Genomic DNA, 20,423 nt, shown 5'->3' on the forward strand with positions numbered 1-20,423 from the left:
GCGATTGTAAGGTGAGGCTACCGAAAGCTGCGGTAGACCCTCACACAGTATGCATGAGGTGTAGGGGGAATGACTGCTCATTTATTAACCCTTGTAATGAATGTGGTAATTTGAATGAAGAAGAATGGAAGGCGCTTTCTTCTTATGTAAGAAAGCTTGAGAAGGACAAGGTTAGGAAAGCTTCATCTAGGAGTTCTAGTAGGTCTCGCGCTGTTGTAGACGTAGCGCCTTTTCCAGTTTCAGCCCCTGCTTCCTGCACCGAACCCGAAGATGCGCCTTCGGAGGTGGACACTATGAGAGCCACTATTCGCAGCATGGAGCTGAAAATTAAAGTGCTAGAAGGTAAGAGTGATAGCAATTTGTGCAGTGATCCCAGTGCAGTGGAGGGTGCGTCTGATCGGCTCCCTAATGCTTCTAGGCCTAGACCTCTTCCAGACTCACAGACCCAGTGGAGGAGGAAAGTCGAAAGCCGCAGGAAGGTTAGGGAGAACCCCCACCGGTCAGGCGTCCCCTCGGTAGCGCCTGATGTTCGATCCCAGGCTACCTTGGATCGCGCTAAGAGAGAAGTCTTACGGCAATGCTTCTCGTCTTCGCCTTCTCCTTCGCCCAAACGTGGTTGGAGCTCCTCGTAAGCTTCTCGGGCGTCGAAGAGAGCCTGGCAGGCTTCTTCCGCTCTCCCCTCCAGCCCTGAAGTTTTTTCGGAAGATCCTGGATTGGATGTGAAGAAACCGAGGATTTCTTTGGAGTTTCGCTCTCCTAGTAAGGATCGAGCTGCGTCTCCCGTGAAGGACTTTGTTAAGTCTCCTACACGTGTGTTGGCTAGTCTGCAGGCGCAGATTACGGCTCTGGCTGACTCCTTGATTGTGACTTCTGGTCGTAGGAAGGACGTCTCGCTCCCGGTAAAGAAGTCCAGGCGCTCTTCTCCAGGCTTACGCTATTCGTCAGTAACCGCCCTCTCTCCAGGAGTGGATCGTAGTACGAGGCGCTCTTCAACGGACAGGCGCTCTCCTGCGGACATCGTTTCTCCGTCGGACAAGGGGCATGCTTCCCGTAGACGAGCCTCTCCTGACAGGCGCTCGTCTCGAGACAGGATCTCTCCCGCTGGCAGACGCCAGGAGCCTGGTAGGCGTTTTTCTCATGGTAGCCGCTCTCCTTCAGGCTTTCGCTCTCCTGTGACCAGACGCCCTTTGGTAGACAGGCGCTCTTCTCCTGTCAGCCGCCCTTCGCTTAGCAGGGCACAAGAGCCTGGTAGGCGCTCTTCTCTTTCAAGGCTCTTCTCCCGATTTTCGCTCTCCTCGAGTTAGGCGCCGGGAATCTGTCAGACGCTTCTCGCCTGGTAGGCGGGCTCGTCGCCAGAGGATTCGCTCTCCTCGCAGCAGGCGCCAAGAGCCTGATAATCGCTTCCCGCATGACAGGCGCTCTTCGCCAGGCAGCCGCTCTCCTTTAGACAGGCGCCAGGAGCCTGATAGACGCTTTTCGCCTAATCAGGGCGCTCTTCGCCTAATCAGGCGCTCTTCGCCTGATAGCGCTCTTCGCATGATAGGCGCTCTTCGCCAGATTTTCGCCCTGCGTTCGTTAGGCGCCAAGAGCCTAGAATACGCCCTCATCCTGACAAGAAGGAGTTTTCAGGCAGAAGCTCAACGGAAGTTATAACTTCCCCGGTTAGATGTCAGAGTTCTTCCAGACGTTCTTCCAAGGATGGACTCTCGGCTGAGGACAAGACAGCCTTTCATCGTAAGGATCGTGAAGGATCTTCGGCGGAAGAAGAACAGGATCCCTCGGAAGAAGAAATTCCTAAAGATTCCTCCGTTTCTTCATACAAGCGTTTGACGGACCTGTTGCTTCAGGAATTTGGAGACGCCCTTTCTCCTGTCGCCCCGCCCTCGCCTCTTTCGTTATTTTCGACTTCGAAAACTTCGAAGGTTTCATCCTGTGTCAGGATGAAGCCTGCAATCTCTATGAAGAAGGCGCTTAGAGGTTTTGGTGAGTGGCTTCTTTCGAAGGAAGAGAAAGGGAAGACGGTGTTCTCTTTCCCTCCTTCTAAGCTTACTGGGAAACTAGGATTCTGGTATGAATCGGGAGAACCCTTGGGCCTCGTTCTTCCATCCTCGGCAGACTCGGACTCCTCTTTACTGGTGGATTCCTCTCGACGCTCTGCCCTCATGTCTGCTAAGACGACATGGGGGATGAATGAGCTTGACCACCTGTTGAAGGGAATGTTCCGAGTCCTGGAGGTGTTTAACTTCCTAGACTGGTCTTTGGGCGTTTTGGCCAAGAAGACGCAGACCCCGGATTCCATTTCTCCTGAGGATCTTATCATGTTCTCACGTGTATGGACAAGGCAGTGAGGATGGATCGAGTGAAGTAGCTTCACTTTTCGGAGCGGGAGTGATCAAGAAGAGATCTGTGTACTGTTCGTTCCTGACGAAATCAGTATCGCATGCTCAGAGAGCCTCTCTCCTGTATTCTCAGCTCTCTCCTCAACTCTTCCCTAAGAAGATCGTTCAGGATGTTTCTTGTGCCCTTTCAGCTAAGGCTACACAGGACATGCTAGCCCAGTCTACCAGGAAGCCTCACTCTTCTTTCCAAGCTAAAACCAAGAGAGAGACTCCAGTTAGGCAGGAGCCCTTTCGAGGAGTCCCTCCTGCCAGAGCTTCTTCCTCTAGAGGATCTAGACCCACTAAACGAGGGAAGACCTTCTCTAGATCCATCAGAGGGAAGAAGTAGGATTCAAGTTCTCCAGACATCAGTGGGTGCCAGACTTCTGAAGTTTGCCGACGTCTGGGCCCAGAAAGGGGCGGACAACTGGTCACTCTCGATTGTCCACAAAGGCTACCTCATTCCCTTCTTATCAAGACCTCCGTTGACGACGACTCCGAGGGAGTTGGTAGCCAAGTACAAGGACCCCATCATGAATCAAGCCCTCTCTCTAGCAGTAGATCTTATGCTGGAGAAGGAGGCGATAGAACTAGTGAAAGATCCTCATTCTGCGGGTTTTTACAACAGACTGTTCCTAGTTCCCAAGAGCTCAGGAGGATGGAGACCGGTTCTGGATGTAAGCGCCCTGAATGTCTTCGTAGAAAAAAGGAAGTTCGCCATGGAGACAACTTCTTCAGTGTTGGCGGCTCTTCGTCCAGGGGACTGGATGGTGTCCCTAGATCTTCAGGACGCTTACTTCCATGTGCCTATCCATCCTTCTTCACGGAAGTTTCTGAGATTCATGATGGGAGGGAAGATCTTCCAATTCAGGGCCTTGTGCTTCGGCCTTTCGACAGCCCCTCAAGTTTTCACGGGTTTAATGAAGAATGTAGCGCAGTGGCTACATTTGGAGGGAGTGAGGCTGTCTCTCTATCTAGACGATTGGCTGATCAGAGCAAGCTCACAAGAAAGATGTCTGGAGGACCTACAAAAGACACTGACTTTAGCAAGTTCGTTGGGGCTTCTGGTGAACTTCCAGAAGTCACAATTAATCCCCAGTCAAGAGCTGATATATCTGGGGATTCGGATGGTTTCTCCGGATTTTCGGGCATATCCGTCACCAGAGAGGATTGCTCGTTGCCAAGAGAAACTAACGACCTTCCTAGAGAAAGATGCATGCACAGCGAGGGAGTGGATGAGTCTGTTGGGGACACTTTCCTCGCTGGAGCAATTCGTTTCTCTAGGAAGGTTGCATCTCAGACCTCTCCAATTCTTCCTTTACCGGAACTGGAGGTGTCTCTCTCTAGACCTGGAATTCTCCTTCAGGATATCAAAAGGAATCAAGAAGGACCTTCTGTGGTGGACAGATCCTCTCCGATTTGCAGAAGGTCTGTCTCTGTACATGCCAAACCCGAACCAAGTATTGTTTTCCGACGCGTCGGAGACGGGTTGGGGTGCGACCCTAGGGTCAAGAGAAGTGTCAGGCACCTGGGAGGGGGAACAGGTGTCCTGGCACATCAACAACAAAGAGTTGATGGCAATGTGGTTGGCGTTAAAAGCCTTCGAGCCCCACGTCCGAAATGCTATAGTTCAGGTCAACTCGGACAACACCACAGCCTTGGCTTACATAAGAAAGCAGGGGGGGGGACACACTCTTTCTCCCTGTACGAAACAGCGAAGGACTTGCTGTTGTGGTCTCAGGCAAGGAAGATCGTTCTCCTCACCAGGTTCGTACAGGGAGAAAGGAATGTCAGAGCCGATCTCCTGAGCAGGAGGAATCAAGTGCTCCCCTCGGAGTGGACTCTGCACTCAGAAGTTTGCCAGGACCTGTGGAGGTTATGGGGCAGACCTCATATCGACCTTTTTGCGACAGCAAAGAACAAGAGAATAGACCTCTACTGCTCCCCGATCTCGGACCCAGGAGCAGTGTCAGTCGTATGCTTTCCTTCTAGACTGGAGAGGTCTGGACGTCTATGCTTTCCTCCATTCAAGATTCTGAGTCAAACACTCAGAAAGTTTGCGGCCTTGGAAGCGACAAGGATGACGCTGGTAGCTCCATTCTGGCCGGCCCAAGATTGGTTCACAGAGGTACTGGAATGGCTGGTGGACTTTCCAAGAGCTCTTCCACAAAGAGTAGATCTGCTCAGACAACCCCACTTCGACAGGTATCACAGAAACCTCCCCGCTCTCAATCTGACTGGCTTTCGACTGTCAAAAGTCTTGTCAGAGCGAAGGGGTTTTCAGCTAAGGCAGCGAAGGCTATCGCATCAGCTAGAAGGCCCTCTACCCTTAGTGTCTACCAGTCGAAGTGGGACGTCTTTCGCCGTTGGTGCAGAAACCAGAAGCTTTCCTCTTCCAGTACCTCTGTGACCCAAATCGCAGATTTCCTGGTTTTTCTCAGGGAAAAATGCGGTCTTGCAGTTTCGACCATCAAAGGATATCGGAGCATGTTAGCAGCTGTGTTTAGGCACAGGAATTTAGATATCTCCAACAACAAAGATCTACATGATCTGCTAAGATCTTTTGAAACTTGCAAGAAACCCTCTTCTCAAATTCCGAGCTGGAACCTGGATGTGGTTCTTCGTTTCCTGAGGTCCTCGAAGTTCGAACCTCCCCAGTCATCTTCTTTCAAGGATCTTACGAAGAAGGCTCTGTTTCTTTTGGCTTTAGCATCTGCCAAGAGAGTTAGTGAGCTTCATGCTCTAGAAGGAAGGGTAGGTTTCAAAGGAGATTCCGTGATTTGTTCCTTCCTTCCTTCTTTTCTAGCTAAGAACGAGAACCCCTCAAATCCTTGGCCAAGGAGTTTTGAGGTTCCAGGCTTAGCTCCCCTGGTAGGGGAAGAGCCAGAAAGAACTCTTTGCCCTGTGAGGACTTTAAGATACTACCTCCAGCGGAAGAAGTCTCTTAAGGGCATTAAGGACAGACTTTGGTGCTCTGTAAAGGATCCCAGTAGACCATTGTCTAAAAATGCTTTGTCCTTCTTTATTAGAAGCCTCGTGAAGGAAGCACATTTGGCTTGCGGTGAGGATCACTTCAAGCTTTTGAAAGTCAAGGCTCACGAGGTAAGAGCCATTGCGACGTCCTTGGCTTTCAACAAGAATATGTCACTCCAGAATCTGATGAAAGCAACATTCTGGAGATGCAATTCAGTATTCGCGAACCACTACCTTAGAGACGTCAAGATTACTTACGATAAGTGCTTCGCGTTAGGCCCGTATGTATCGGCGGATTCGGTGCTGGGGCAGGGAGCTGAAGCATATCCTTTGTAAATTTTTTCCCCTATTGTTTGTATTGTGTTTTTATGGTTTGAAAGAGGATGCGGGTAGGCATCTCTTTCTATTCGTATTGCTAACATTAGAATGGTTAGGTGATCTGTTTGTGCTAGAGCTCCCTGCATTGGTAGTGGTCAGGCTCTGTCATTTAAGAGGGCGAATCCCCATTGACATGATCCGACTTGGATTCTACTGAGTAAGTGGATATCAAATCCCATTCGGTAGACCCTAAAGAGTTTTTCTTTTCCAGCTGTAGGTCACGCCCTCGCTGTAGCTCTTCAGGCTTTGCAGACTAATAGACAGTAACTATGAAGTCTTCAGCCTTATCAGGTAAGAACCAAGGTTTGTTAGTATCCTACAACAGATGTTGTTTCCCCTTTTTCCTTGTTAGCTCTGTCTTTTTCCCTCCACCAAGGGTGTCAATCAGCTAAGTATATATCTGGCAGGAAAGTTCATGTACAAAAATGATATTGTTATTTTACAATAAAGTTTTGTACATACTTACCTGGCAGATATATACGATTGATGGCCCTCCCAGCCTCCCCTCAGGAGACAGGTGGAAGAAAAATTATGACTGGAAAGGGGGATTGGTTCATACACCTGCCACCCAGCGGCGGGTGGGGTAGATCACCTGACCTACCTGTCGCATTTGCCGCGAATTTTGAATTCTGTCGTGACGTCAGAGACGTAAGCTAAGTATATATCTGCCAGGTAAGTATGTACAAAACTTTATTGTAAAATAACAATATCATTTTATTGTATCACTATTTTGTGTGATGTATTTATGGTGCAGTATTGATATTTTTTATGTAGAGAATACCAAGATATTTAACAGAAAGTTCTGGAATTATTTCATGATGTACAGGTATGACTACAATGTCATTAGACCATTTGGTGATGACAAACATGACTTTTAAATAAGAAAGATGAGAAAACAGGAAATCAGTGTTAGGTATACAGGAATGATAAGCAGGGACTCCTACTGGTTTTAAAATAGTAAAGTGTATAGGAAACCCAAATAGAATTTCTTAAATGTACATTACTTCCTGCAGATATCCAAATTTTAGTCATCAGTCACAGTCAGTTTCAAGTTTTAATAAAGGAAATTTTGTCAGATTCTTCTGTTTTTAGTTCATTCACTGAAGACTAATCTTTAATTTTGGTGCCATAGAGAACTAGAATTGAAACATTGAAAAAATGCAACATTTTTTGCATACTTGGACCTATGAAATTTCTAAAGAATTTAATGCTACTATTGATTTCCTCCAATTCTTTTTTATTCTATATTGTATTCTCTTATTAAATCTCCATCATCATAGTTTATGAAGAAGAGTACTCTTTAATTTGTGCCCATAGAGAACTAAAATTAAAATGTTGACATTTTTTTTTCTTTATACACAGAGCTGCAGAAAATCTACAGAATTTATTGCTAGTTTTGATTTCCTATAATTCTTTTTTATTTCATTCTATGACTAAATCTCCATGATCAGAGTACATAAGGAAGATTAATCTTTAATTTGGAGCCTTAGAGGACATCATCAGCATCCATAAACAACACTAAAGTCCATTTTGGGGACACAGAGAACTAAAATTGAAATCTTGAAAAATTTGAGCTTTTTTCATTCTTTGACTAACAGAATTTGGACAGAATTTTTGGTGAAGTTAGGTTTCTCCCAGTTTCTTTTTATTTCACTCAGTGGCCAAGTCTTCATCGATGATCAACATCCATAAAATACACTAATGTCTATTTTGGTGACAGAGAACTAAAATTGAAACTAAAATATTTGGTAATTTTTGCATACAATGACTTGCTAAAAATTGCTAAATTTTTGTCCAATTTTGATTTCCTGCAATTCCCTTTTATTTCATGCTATGGCTAAATCTCTATCATCAGGATACATAAAGAACACTAATATTTAATTTGAGGCCATAGAGAAGTAAAATTGAAACATGATGAACACTGCAAAATTTTCATCTGATTTTGATTTCCTGCCATTTCTTTTTATGTCATTCTACTACAAAATTTCAATTATTAAGATACATAAAGATGACTAATCTTTAATTTGGGGCCATAGAGAACTAAAATTAATAAATTTAAAAATTTGAATTTTTTCGCATAATACACGGACCTGCTGAAAAGAGTTTGGAGTTTCCATTTTACACCTCTAGTTTTATTTGACCCCATGTGGCAAGGCCTTGGTCCTGTTACTGTTCGTAATCTAAGGATTACTGTACATCATTAGTCAGAAATAGCACGCTGTTCATTTACAATACAAACTAGTAAAACATTCCAGTGGATAGAAGCTGCTGCTCAATAGCTGTGAGTTGCCATAGTAAGGGATGCCATGCCATACATGAATTTCAAAGATTTCCATAACCATATTATACAATCTGTGAATACTACTAGATAATATGTGAGGTTATGGTACAGTAGTAGTAAATGTTTCATCTCGTTTACCTCTCACAGATGCAAAAGTTAAGCAACCAAGCTTCATGGCAGGAGCTAAGCCTCTACCCTGTTATGTCATTCACCTGAGATAACTAACTGGCATCTTCCAGGAAACTGAATGGACACAAATGGGCTGAGGCATCCAAATACATATTCCGTTCTGAACATTCTGGTATTCAAAACAGTGTAACCAAAATTGTTCGTAATTTTGGTTACACTATTGTTCGTAATTAGAAATTGTTTGTAATTAGAAACAAATGCAATCCCTTTACTACATTAACCTTTTGGTATTTCAGATACAAGTTTTGTTGTTGATGCTTTTTCATATGGGTACCTGAATGGAATTGATGGATATTTTCTGTCGCACTACCATTATGATCATTTTCGAGGTCTCACCAAGAACTTCAGTAAGCCAATATATTGTAGTCAGATAACAGGTAAATATGAGTCATATTCAAGTTCCCTTTTATGTAGCCTTAAATAAGAAATGAAAACCAAAGCAAGGCTGGGTGTCGTGGGAAGCCAAAGAAATAGTACTGCAAAGAGCTTATATTACTAGTTACAGGATGGATATCACCTTTTGTATGTTTACATTTAGATTAACTTGCATAGTTTTATAAGGTTTTGGCATAAATCCATTAATCATTATTTACTTCTATTTATGTACTGAATTTTCCAAGCATAATAGAAGGAAGGTAGCTTATCACCCCCTTACTTTTGTAAACTATGTAAAACATCAAGATTTGTGGACATCATATTAATGCTTGAATCACCCTAGAGTGCTTGCATGTACAGTTTGGATGTCCATAATCAGGCAGCCTTGGGACTTGGCTATTACTGGACTAGAGAAATTGACCTTAAGACCCTTAAGGGAACCCCTTATTTAACCATATGTTTACTCCACATATATATTGCTGCATTTGCATAAGTAGACCTAAGCTTAAAGCAGGACATAGGATAATTCAACTCTTAACCCACAACATTACACTGATGTTGCTGAAAGAGTACCTCAGCAACATGCAATTTCAAATCTTATTACAAAACCATCTTTGTTCCTACAGGAATACAAACCAGAGCCTTTTATATAGGAGTCTTTCATTGCAAGTGAGCAACATGTCAAAACTTGCTAACAAGGTAGTTAACTAGGTGGTTAACAGGTGGGGATGGAGGTTAATAGGGGAGTATCCCTCACTCACCAACTTTCACACTTGCCCTTCTTTCTGCCACAGGGTATACAGACTTGCTGTACTTTTCTGTCCTGAGATACTGGTTGATAGCTTGAAGCAGGGATGAGTGAATTGCTAATAGCCTTTCTTTTTATCTTGCTTATTATTTTGCCATTATGGATGAGAAACACAAACGTCATTGTGAGTGGTTCATGCCTATAATGACAGATCCTCACTGTTTGTGCTTCTTCCTGGGTCAAGTCCTGTCATACAGCTTCTCCTTGCAAGGAAAGTATTGATTTGGATTTGCATCAGGGAATTAAGTTTGAAGTTAGTGTTGGATTACATCAGGGACCAGCATTAAGCCCATTTTTGTTTGTGCTGGTCATGGATGTGTTAAGTGAAGAGATCAGGAATGAAGAGTTTAGAGAGTTGTATGCTGATGATGAGGAAGAGCTACATAGAAAGATTGGAGAGTGGCAGGAGTCTTTATAGAGGGGCTGCTTAAAGGTGAATGTTAATAAAACAGAGGTTTTGGTGAGCATTAGGGAAGATAGAGGCAGAATAGTAATACAAGCAGTCCCTGGTTATCGGCAGGGGTTCCATTCTCGGCAGGGTACTTATAAGCAAAAATCGACATTAACGGAAACTTTGCAATGTATGGCACTTATGGTGCCAAGTTTTGATTAATGCTACCTCTATTAGGTATGTTACGGCACCATAACTCTACTGTCAGCGCCAATAACTGAAACTCGGCTCATTAAAGCTCTATAAATCGCTGATTTCATGGCACTAGACAAGTGCCATAAAACTGGATTGCCATTAACCGAGTCTGTCGATAACGGGGACTACCTGTACCAGAAAGAAGAGGCTTGATTATAAAACAGGTGGAAAAGTTTAAATACTAAGGATCTACTTTAAGTCAAGAGGAAGGCTGTGAGGCTGAAGTTGACAAAAGGATAAAAGCTGCGTGGGGGAAGTGGAGAGAGAGGTAGCTTGAGTAGAGCATGTGTGTGATAATAAAATGCCAATCAAGGTAAAGGTCAAGATATATAGCACAGTGATAAGACCAGAGTTAATGTATGGATCGGAAACATGGACTCTAAGAAGAAGAGGAAGTAAAGCTTGAGGGAACAGAGATGAGAATGCTGAGATGGATTATGGGAATGGAATATCGCTGCTTGAGAGATTGGAAAATGATGAAATAAGTAGGGCAGGCTTAGTAAAGATTACAGAGGTGATAAGAGAGTCACAATTGAGATGGTATGGGCATGTGTTGAGGATGGATGAGGAGGGAGTGAATAGGGCTTGGGAGGAACCTGTTAGAGGAATAAGAACGAGAGGGAGAGGAATAAGAACGAGAGGGAGACAGAGAATTAGAGGACAAGATAAAGTGAAGGAAGGTAAGGAGAGAAGAGGTTTGGTGGAGGATGATGTCTTTGTTAGAAGGCAGTGGAGAAGAAACATCAGGCAACCAACCCCTTAATGAGATACAAAACCTGTTTGTGGGAACTGTTAGCACCTGCTATGCTGTAACACTAACAGTATCTATTTGCTTAAGTCAAATAGTACTAGTTGTATTTAATGCCATTTATGATCTTTTTTTGCATGAAAATTTGTGTTTACTGTAAATGCTCACTGTCACACAACTTTCCAAAACAATATTCAATATTTCTGGTGTTGTACCATGTATGAGATACAGAATGTGTTTGTAAACTGTTGGGTTACACTGACAGTATGCATTTGCAAAACTCAGATAATTTCATTATATTTAGAATAATGATAATTTTAATCAAAACTGTTGTGCTATTATATCCAGTTATAGTATATTACATTTATTATCATACTGGATAATATGAACATTGTGGTCATGCACCATTTGCATTCTGTAAATACTCAAAATCATTATCTGATTGAGTTTTATCAACATCTTCAGTTGCTAAATGAAATGTAATTTTGAGATTATACTCCTTTTTTTATAAAAAGTTAGTTAAGAAATGCAGCTATCATTTATTTATAAGAGTAGTAAATTTAGAATATGTAAAGGTTATAGCTTAAATTTAGTGGTGTACATTCTTAAGGATCCATTGCATGAAAAATTAGTAAAAATTCATTCTATTTTTACTTAAGGCAATCAGTCTTTCTCAATTTGGGTGTTATGTCAGTACTTGTAGTTGTTTATGACAATGATTTGCATAAAATAGTAGTGTTGATTATAAGAAATAGTAATTAGATAAGCTATAATTCTGGTAAGCCTGGTTGAAGGTATGATGATTCGCATTTGTCCTACTAAACGTTTGCTGTCTATTTCTATTAGTCAACAGCTAATTTAGATTAGATAAGCAGTTTTAATGGAACAAACAAAAACCACGACCATAATGGGGGAGCAAGCTTCAGTTCTGAAATCTGAAAAAATTAGATAATCAAACCATAGAGGTTTTAGGCACAGTATTGTGAACCTGTGGTACTCTATTAATGTGGTATTGTGTACAATATTTATTTTATCATTCCTTCACAAACATATATATATTTTTTAATAAAGATATTTTGAGTGTATACACTGTACAAATTGTATTTTTCTATTTCAGGTAATCTGGTGAAATTAAAAATAGGTGTAGCTATGCAGTACATCAAAATTCTTCCTATGGATACACCACAGGTCATATCCAATGTTGAAGTCACATTGCTGGATGCAAACCAGTAGGTATTTTAATGTTGGACTTTACTGATTGATATCTTTAAAAATTTTAGCTGTTACCTGTGAGATGAATAAATGTTTGTAATGTTTCAGTGAAAGGTTTTTTAATAGTAATATTTTATGTAACTGAAAGCAATATGAGGTGCATTGATTATATTGTTTGTGACTAAAAATAATCTTTTAATTTTTTCAGTTGTCCTGGTTCAGTGATGTTTTTATTTAGACTAACGACTGGTACCACTATCCTCCATGTAGGGGATTTCAGGGCTCACCCTAAGATGGAGTCATATCCAGTGTTTTGGGAGTGCAATATTGATACACTCTATCTAGATACAACGTGAGTTTTTTAACTGCCATGGTAAAAAAAACTGGTTTAAGTGTAGTACTTTTGTAGTTTGTAGGATTACTACCATTGGAAGCAAATTTTTTTTGTTCGTTGTTATTCCTTTATAGGTTGCCATACATTTTAAAAATTCCTTTTCACATACCTAAAGAAAGTAATTTTCTTCCATATTTGTGATCAAAAGATTAATATATGGTAAATTTTATTATTTAGATAGTTGTAGATTATGATAATAAAATACAAATACATAATATGATTGGCTTATCCAGGCTTCATCAAAAGAGGAGGTGATAAGGGGCGAGAGATTTCCTATTGCAACTTTGTCAGACCTTAGGAATAAGAGTCAATTTAGAAAAGAGTTCCCTTTCACCGTCTCAAGTCAAAACATACCTAGGCATGACGATTCAGACTCATCGTTTGAGGGCTTTCCCGACGCAAGAGTGAGTGCTGGCTATCCTCAGCTAGTTGGAAACCTTCAGATCAGACAGGGCTCAACCAGTGAGCGAGTGGATAAGTTTATTGGGGGAGAATGTCATCTCTCTCCCTTCTCATTCTAGGATCTCGTCTCCGGATGTGCTCTCTGCAGGCACGTCTCAGAATTCTCTGGGACTTTTGGGGAAAGAGCATGGTGGTAGTCTGGGACGATTCCCGCCTAGAGGATCTTCGGTGGTGGTCAGAAGAACCTCATCTGACCGCCAGCGAAAGTCTGGCCCTCCCGATTCGGAACGTTCATCTATACACAGATGCCTCACATCAAGGTTGGGGTGCAACCTTAGAGGAAACTCAGGCCAAGGGCCTTTGGAGGGATCTGGATCAGGAGGAATAGATCAATCACCGGGAGTTGAGAGCGGTAGAAGAGGCGCTAGAACGGTTCTTAGAGTTAGTCGAGGGGAAGGCGGTAGCGCTCTTCTCGGACGTTACAGCATTATCATACCTAAGGAAACAAGGGGGAATAAGGTCATAAAAACTAAATCTTCTGCACAGAGAATACGTACTTCGGTGGTGCGAGTCTCGCAGGGTTTCTCTCCTTCCTCAGTTCATCGTGGGGAAACTCAACGTATTGGCGGATGCGTTGAGTCGGCCACGGGAGGTACTCGTGGGCGAGTGGACTTTAGTGCAAGAAGAAGTCCAGCTCTTGCTAAAGAGATGGCCAGTGTCAGTAGATCTTTTTGCCACAAGACTGAAGTCTTGGCTACCAGTCTACTTCTCTCTGGTAGCAGATGCAATGCTCCACTCGTGGGACAACCTCCAGGTGTACACCTTACCCCCTTTCGGTTTAATACATCTAGTTCTAAGCAAGCTGAGAACCAGCACAAGAACTCAGATGACACTTATAGCCCCTTTTTGGCTCCAGAGACCCTGGTTCCCGGATCCTCTAGGAAAGTTAAAGGAATCTCCTGTGATCCTCCCGAAAAGGAAAGATCTACTCAGACAACCCCATTTTCATTACTATTACTTTACTATCATCAGAACCTTTGTGTGCTCAACCTAGCTGCGTGGAGACTATCCAGTGAGCGGCACGTAGTATGGGCCTCTAAGGAAGTGGCTCGCCAGCTTTTCTTGTGTCTTAAGAAAGCCCACTAGGAAACAGTATCAAGTTAGATGGTATCTCTCATATTTACCAGAGTTCGTTGCCAAGCCAGAATCAGAGACCAATCCCTTGCCAAGAGCCTTTAAAGTCTCCTTTCTTGATGATTTTGTGGGAGGTGATGATTTAGAAATGCGCAACTGTCCAGTTCGTGCACTAAAGGCATATTTGTAATGCACAGCTAAACTCTTGCCGCATCTGCTGACATTATTTGTTTTGCCGAGGAACCCTTCTAAGGCCAAAGGATGCAGTTAGCTTTTTCTCATGAGAAGTTATTTCTCAGGCTACAAGTAACTCTTCTGCCTATCCTGGCAATGGCAAATCACTCCCAAGAGCATATTAGATTAGGGGAATAGCTACCTCTTCAGCTTTCCTAAGGAACTAAGGGGTATCATCAGTTTTGGAAGCAACAACCTGGAAGTCGGTGTCAGTCTTCACATCATTCTACCTGAAGGACATTCGGTTCTCTTCAATGAAGGGTTACTCACTAGGCCTTTTCGTGGCGGCTAAAGTGGTAGTGCGGTAAGTCCTCACATTGACCATTGGGGGATAAGGGTGAGGTTTTTACTCTAGGTCATTATAGCTCATTATAGCTTCTCTCAGCTAATTTTTTTTTCTTTCTTTTTTTTTCTCCACTAACTGTTCGCATTATTACAAGGTAGGTAGGCAGATAGCATGGATGAACTACGGCAATTCCAGTGTGCGCTCTTCACCTGCGGTGATCAACAGAGAACCCAAAGGACCTGCTCATGCAGCTCCTCCTCCATACATGAGAGGCTCCTTTCCCTCCATACATGCGAGGTTTTGAATACCACATGGGTGGTCATCTAGACAGAGACGAGACCTGACTGACGAAACTGACATAAAGTACTCTCTCTGCCGGCAATCTCATCTAAAGAATTGAGCACATAGGTGAGTTAAAATACATCGTGGGTGAAATTGAGTTACCTGCGCATTATCTGTGAAGGGGTCGGGCTGAATGAGATTGATCCCACCTCCATTTAAATGTTGTTAATTGGGCTAATTCAGGTGTTCAGGTGGTGTTTGCAATATGGAGTTTTCATTATAAAACTAGTATTGTAATACTTACCTGAATACCTGAATGACTCCCACCCTCCTCCCCTCTTCAATGAATAGTGATTGATGCAATTGAAGGGAGAACACTCTGCCAGCCGGCTCTGGCAACGGTAGTACAGGTATCTCAGTAGACGGGGTTCACCTGCAGCATTGGTAACGCTGGCAGTTAAAAAATTACCCAGTTATGGGTAAGTCTGTGGGGATATAGTTCAGGTTGGTCAGTGACCAGGACTAATTCAGGTGTTCAGGTAAGTATTACAATATTAGTTTTATAATGAAAACTTCATTTTAGATATACTATGCATTATCAATGGCGTATACCAAAACTGTGACAAGTAAAGAAAGGATAACCTCTAATAATTTACCAATTATGCATCTCGCAATTAACAAACGATGTACCTATATATGATGAAATCATGTTTTAGAACAAAATTTTAAGGATCACAGGACACGAGATCAGATGATAGTACACAATTATATTGGTAAGTTGTGTTTCTTTTTGATGCTGTATATTTTTAAGTTTCACAGAAGGTTTTTATTGGAAATAAACCAGATATGTTGAACAGCAGCACCAATATGCAGAAAATGTGCCTCGCTGCCAAACTTCAGTTTCAGAGTTCCTATTTTCTTCACACTGTTGGAATGTAGAACAGTCTCCCTGAGGATGTGTGCAATTGGAACTTCAAAAATTAAGCAGATATGCAAGATATTTCTACCCAAAAACAGTTTCCATATATTTTAATTTATTTACATTTTTATTTATTTATTTATTGATTTGTTAATTTAATTTTTGTATCCTAAAAACTGATCTCATTATTTTTTATTTCTTTCCATTACTTCCCAATGAACATCATATTCATTAGAAGCATGAATTTCGAGTCAGTGGCCCCGATGTGCCTGTTCCATATGAATACAGTTCTTGTTCTTAGTAAAAATAATATAATAATATTTGACTTTATGCCTTACTTTTCCAGGTATTGTAATCCTGCATATAATTTCCCAAGCCAGGATGAAATTATAGAGAAGTGTGTTAATATTGCCACCGCTCATATCACCAAGAATCCAAAATCCTTTATTGCTGTAGGTTCCTATACTATTGGTGAGTGCTGTATTTTGAAATATAATTTCTGTATCATATTAGTCACATTGAAACCAATTTTTCTGTGCAAACTGAACTCAGTACGAGTATTTAAACAATGCCTATTTGTGTGTTGTATATGAATCCCAGACATAAGAAGCCACTGGCAGAAGAAAAGATCAGGTGCCTCATGTAGACTACCATATTTGTCTACACTTCCTAGCAAGTGATACAAGTTCAGCCTGCTGTCTGAGATCCATGAAAATTATGCTTACTTTACAAGCTGATGCAATCAGAGTCACTAATGATATTAAATGCCTTGTAGAAACTCAGTCACCACTCAAAATGTCGTCTTGACAAGTATAAATTGTATAGCAAATTACTAGCATTTTTCATCTGATAAGGTGAATTTAAGTAAAGATAAGAATACGTAATATTAAAATAGTATTAAATATGTAAAAACTCATCATAACATTTAAGAAAATTCTAAATAAAAATTAATCAAAATATGGCTATAAAAAGCAAGGAAATCAGGTAAAAACTATTGTAATAATTTTAATGTATTACAGCTAAACACTGAACAACAATATATACATAAAATATGAATAATAAGGAAGAAACAAGAAACTTTCACATAAATCTTTGATAGAAATTGTTGATGTCAATTAACCATTCATACTTACTGAATAAATATAGAAAATTTGCTTCATAAAAAAAAAACTGGTCACAAATCAGAAAACAGTGTTAACTAGCTAACATCTCATGCTATTCATACAAAAACATTGACAAATATTGACACTTGAAGGAAAGAAAATAAAATTAATAGTGCAAAATTGTCTCAGTATAATTAGAAATAAAAGAAACTTGAAGGAACATATGAAACTGACTCTGGTCTGATGAAGAAAAAGTGCTAAACAAAGTATGTATAATTTTACTGAAAAATGCATTATTAAAGAATAATGACAAAATTAATTGTAATTAAATGTCTTTGATCCTTTGGGAGTTGTTAGCCAGTTGGCTGATACAAATCTGAGGGACTTTAGGTACACATACCAACTAACTTGATCTTCCTCCTTATACAAATGGATTAGCATTTCTGCAATTTGTTTGTTGCAACTGATAGGCTAAGTTAATTTAATCAGTAATACTTTCTTGAAAAGATGAACAATTGTGAACACCATGGTCATACATGGCAAATGGGAAAAAGTAAATTGTTAAATGTGCTAAATTGTTAAATTCTCACAAGTATCAGAGAAATAAATATTGTCCTGATTTTTAAGAGGCTGTGGAATCCTTTTAAGGGAAAGATTCATTTAGTATAAGAGAGTTTATCATAGAAAATTAAAGTTGTAGTTTGCAATGCAGATTAAGAAACCCTGTAGTATTGACTCAAGAGTTAGTTGACTGATTAATTCCTTTCCCTGAAATGTTGCCACATATTTGGGAAAAGGTTTTTGTTTGGATGAGTAAATAGTTTTTTTAAGTTTCTTGATAATAAATGACAACATAGTCTTTTCTTTCTATTCAATGACAGGTAAAGAACGTGTGTTTCGAGCTATCGCCTGTGAGCTTGACTGCCGTATATGGGCTAGTAGTGAGAAGCAGAGAATTTTACGTTGCATTGAGGATGAAGAAATTACTTCTAGGTTAACATCAGATAAATTCAGTGCAAGGGTCCATGTCATAAGAATGAATGAGATCCATCCCAAGGTACTATTTTATTATTATTCATCATGTCATTGTTTATGTTAACTAATTACGTACTTGTATTGCTATAACTAATTACATCAATTCAGACCATGATCATTGATCATTCTTGTGTAGACAGGATTTCTGGGCAGATAGAAACTTGATAGAGGATTTTCATTTAGTTCATTTATTTGGCACTTATTGTTGAGAGTGAATTAGTTTTCATTGTTACTAATATTATTTATGTGTTTACACCTGGTATTTCACTTTTATCGTTAGGCACATAGTAAGTTCCCTCCACTCTTTTTTACCATAAAATCACTACTCTCTTCTTTCTAGCTATGCCCAATAAAATTATGATCACTGTATATAATTTATATAATCAACCAAATTTCCATTCAAACTTCAGTGATCTATCTGAATTAATGAGCTTTATACCTGACCCCCTACTTATAGTAGGAGATTTTATCGCTCACCTTTGGGATCCCAGCCACTCTACGGACATATCAAGGGCCAACATAGAGAGGTTTATTGTGGAACATGACTTTTGTTGTATAGATGAAAGTGATGTTCCAACATACTTCTCTGATACTCACTCAACTTTTTCCTCAGTTGACATCTCATTATGCTCAGTTGATATAGCCGAGAGATTCGAGTGGAATGTTCTGGATGACTCGTAAACCAGTGACCATTTCCCCATTGTCCTAAATTATTTAAATAATGCCACAATTTCACCACCCGTAAGATTCAATATTCAAAATGCTGATTGGGACGATTATAATCTATACACCCATAATATACCACCACTCAAGATCACAATACCACATGTGGATTTTTCACAGACTTTATAATAAATGCTGCTGACAAAAGTATTCCTAAAACTAAACCACACCCAAGAAAGCCTCTGTTCCATGGTAGTCTCCAACCTTAACGACCTTAATAAAGGTCAAACATTTATTAAGTCGTAATCTTAGCAGACTTAAAACCCACTTGAAATCCCTCAATATTCTAAACAAGATGGTGTCAGTAAATATAACAGTCAATTACATCAACCATTGTATAATAAATACACTGCCAAATTTTGCAAAGCTGTAATAGAAGGACAAATTTTATCATGGAGGAATTATGTGTCAAGCTTATCATCAAATACGCTGTCTAGGATATTCGGCAAAAGATAAAGAAAATTAATGGTAAATATGTAAGATCTCCTAGAAGTGCAGTGTACCAAGATGGAAAACATATCATGACCCATATGAAATATCAAATATAATAGGAAAACATTTTGAGAACATAAGTGCTTAATCTACAAGCCATAAGAAAACAGAAAGAAAATGTCATACTCAATTTTGAAACTGTTGAAGACTTGGAGTACAATCATACCTTTAATATGGATGAACTAAACAATGTTCTCAACTCTTGTCATCCTTCAGCCCCAGGTCATGACAGGATTTCATTTGATATGATACAAAAACTGGCCCCTATAGCCAAATCATATTTACTGAAATTTTATAACAGCATTTGGCTGAAGTGTGTTTTCTCTTACAAGTGGAAGCATGCTATTATTATTCCTATAAATAAACCAGGAAAGGATGCAAGTAATCCACCTAGTTACAAGCTGTTTATGTAAAATTTTAGAAAAAATGGCCAATGGACAGCTAACATATCAAGGAATCCATGCTAACTCTTAACACAATCAGGTTCAATAGCTGGTTGGCCAACCCTAGATCCCCTAACATATCTAGAGGACTGTATCAGGAAGGGCTTTGGTCAGAAAAAATTGACAGTAGCTGTCTTTTTTTTATATAGAGAAAGCATATGATGCAACATGGAGATTTAATATCATGCTTAAACATCACTCAGTAGGGTTATGGGGTCACCTGCCAATTTTCATTAAAAATTTTCTTAGAGATAGAACTTTCCAGACACGAGTAGAATACTTCAATTTAAAAGAAGGAATTCCTCAGGGTGTCCTGAGTTGTGCTTTGTTTGCCTTGGCAATAAGTGACATCACCACACAATTACCAAATGGAGTTAAAAATACCTTATACGTTGATGAATTTGCCTTATACTACGCGAATAGCTCCCTGAGACATGCCCAAAGAGTCATCAATACTGCCATCACAAATATAAGTAAATGGGCAAATTCAGTTGGATTTCGTTTTTCAACCAATAAAACAAAAGCCATTGTTTTCTATAAAGACAAAAGGTGGCTAAAAGGCCAAGAAATCAAACTCCATATATATAACTTTGAAATTGAGTTCTGTGCAAATGTTAAGTACTTAAGAATAATGTTTGATCCACATTTAAACTAGAAAGCACACATCAAGTATATTAAAGCCAATGGCATAAGAGCCCTTGCCCTATTAAAGAAACTATCTCACTCTACATGGGGAGCAGGACATGACACCATGCTAACATTATATAAGACATCAGTTTTATTTATGATAGACTGCTGGTGTCCTATATATTCTTCAGCATCTGAAGCAACACTTAAAACTCTTGATGCATTGCATCACGAAGGAGGAATACGCTTATGTACTGGTGCATTTAGATCATCCCCAACAAATTCCCTTTTAGCTGAGGCAGGCATACTACCTTTGAGACATCACCGCAACTTGATATCACTACATAGAGGCCTTTCTCTA

At 40.4% G+C, this 20,423-nt stretch overlaps 1 protein-coding gene across 8 annotated transcripts in view; it reads left to right on the forward strand.

Annotated features, from left to right (window-relative positions):
- LOC135198046 (DNA cross-link repair 1A protein-like) overlaps positions 1–20,423 on the forward strand; it is a 113,627-nt gene that overhangs the window by 70,291 nt on the left and 22,913 nt on the right. For all 8 annotated transcript variants that reach the window (XM_064225432.1, XM_064225427.1, XM_064225428.1 and 5 more), the window contains exons 8-12: positions 8,436–8,576; positions 11,894–12,005; positions 12,197–12,340; positions 15,986–16,110; positions 17,624–17,799. In XM_064225432.1, coding sequence (XP_064081502.1) covers positions 8,436–8,576; positions 11,894–12,005; positions 12,197–12,340; positions 15,986–16,110; positions 17,624–17,799 — 698 coding nt within the window. The remainder of the gene's footprint in view (positions 1–8,435; positions 8,577–11,893; positions 12,006–12,196; positions 12,341–15,985; positions 16,111–17,623; positions 17,800–20,423) is intronic.

The sequence above is a fragment of the Macrobrachium nipponense genome, chromosome 21 (assembly GCF_015104395.2).
Source record: "Macrobrachium nipponense isolate FS-2020 chromosome 21, ASM1510439v2, whole genome shotgun sequence".
NCBI classification, from domain to species: Eukaryota; Metazoa; Arthropoda; class Malacostraca; order Decapoda; family Palaemonidae; genus Macrobrachium; species Macrobrachium nipponense.